The 1,836-nt window shown below is 37.2% G+C and overlaps 1 protein-coding gene across 1 annotated transcript in view; it reads right to left on the reverse strand.

Annotated features, from left to right (window-relative positions):
* LOC105310805 (diacylglycerol kinase eta-like) overlaps positions 1-1,830 on the reverse strand; it is a 4,388-nt gene extending 2,558 nt beyond the window's left edge. The window contains exons 1-2 of the mRNA XM_023526857.1: positions 1,765-1,830; positions 1,529-1,625 (exon numbers count right to left, since the gene is read on the reverse strand). Coding sequence (XP_023382625.1) covers positions 1,529-1,606 — 78 coding nt within the window. The 5' untranslated portion in view covers positions 1,607-1,625; positions 1,765-1,830. The remainder of the gene's footprint in view (positions 1-1,528; positions 1,626-1,764) is intronic.
* Positions 1,831-1,836: the final 6 nt, after the last annotated feature.

A 1,836-nucleotide genomic window follows, 5' to 3' on the forward strand; every position in this document is an offset into this window, starting at 1 on the left:
CTAACGGTTTAAAAAATATTTCGCTAATTTAGTTTAATATTAATGGTTTCTTTCATAAGTCTATGCATTTTATACGATGTAGTTAAAAACGATAATCAGAGAGGAGATCCATGGTTTCACCAGCATGCCGAAGGGGCCCAGGGTCAGAAAGAGTTAGGAACCCCCGTTAAGTGGACAGTAAAATGCAGCTGTGTAAATAACACGGCCTCATTCAGACTTTGGGCCATGAAGAGAAAAGGCTAGAAATACTATTTCTGAAAGGTAATCCGGCCATTCTGATTCCAGATAGTTCCCTAAATCTTAAAGATAGCTGGCTACGGGGCTTGATCCCAGAACTTACTAAATTACGGTAAAGTGATTGTTTACCTGTCTGTTTCTACCTCAAGACAGCCGAGAATTACACATCACAAAGGATATGCATAACCGAGGATAACAAAGATGAATACAACTTCCTACCTGTACATAAGGAGAGTATGGCCTAAAGAGAGTACGGCCACTAGGGGACCAGATAAGAAAATAAATGACACACAGTTCAATACACAGGAGAGAAGCCAAATTGATTGGGGATGGGGCCATCAAGGACAGTGTTTACTAAGTGTGAACTTGCCTGATTTTGCACCTTTTCGGCCAGTAACACCTACCTTAATTCTACAAGCATTGCTAAATCGAGCTAGCTGATCAAGCAGCCATGCTCTAGAGTGGAAGGTATCAGATGCTTATCTTTAGTTGATAATGAATGAGCTAAGCACCTCTTTAATCCACACTCCAGTGTTAAGATAAAACCTACAATAATAACGCTGTGTTTAAGTCACTGAGCTGTAGACTTAGGATTTGTTCACTTTTCGGTTTGTAGCACATGCCTTCATTAGAAATATCCGGTTATAAAAAGATACAAGATAGGAAAGACATGCCTATCAGCACAAACAGTGAGACCTGGACAGAAGGTGCAAAAAAATAAAATTCACTGAAATTAGCAGACTCTTCAGAGGCATTTCTCCAATCTTTTTTTTTCCTGTTATTGGAAGAGATAAATAACTTTTGCCATCCTTAATTTCCTAGTTAAATTAGTAAAAAATACTTAAAATCTTAAGTGATCACAATCTTTTTCTTTCATTAACTTGTTAAAAATAACTGGAACAAAAAATACTTTTACAGACTCGATTTATGATGAATGTTAGTTTCAGGGATTCGTGAAACTTCAGGCATTATAGAATTGGGTCAGGATTCGGAAACTGAAATGAGAAAATCCATTAAAAACGCTATCCTATAAACGGGCTCTACCTTTTCACAGGGTCCTGTGACTCCACATCTGCATCCAAATTTCAGGAGCTAATGATAATGATAATTAAGTGTGTCACTCATCTCCAGTGTCTACACCTTCTTCAGGAGAAGGCTGACACCTACTTCCACTCCCCGCTTCAGTGTTTAAACACTAATCAAGAGGAATTTCGGCCAAATTCACTGCACAAATAAAATCATTTTTTAAAGTAAGATAACATGAAATGTCTTTACTTCAAGATGAACTTACCTCCAGTTGAACCCTCTGCTCTAAATTCTTGTACGATCTCTGTAATAACTCCCGGGTTCCCAGGACCCCATACCACATCAAGTTTTTAGTCCGGCTCCTGAAAATAATTGTTGGCAGGCAATTTCAGTAACTATTACACATATACTCTTTAAAGGCAGCGAGAGCAAAAGAGGTAATAAATAAAATTAAAGTAAAATTGCCTTCATGTAATAATATTATTACTATTACCAAATTACCTGCATTTTTCAGGGTGTTCTTCTCTCTTATTATTAAATTCTAATGAAATTTTTGCATCTAATCCAATCCCA

This window comes from Pteropus vampyrus, unplaced genomic scaffold, assembly GCF_000151845.1.
Source record: "Pteropus vampyrus isolate Shadow unplaced genomic scaffold, Pvam_2.0 Scaffold12126, whole genome shotgun sequence".
Lineage (NCBI taxonomy): Eukaryota > Metazoa > Chordata > Mammalia > Chiroptera > Pteropodidae > Pteropus > Pteropus vampyrus.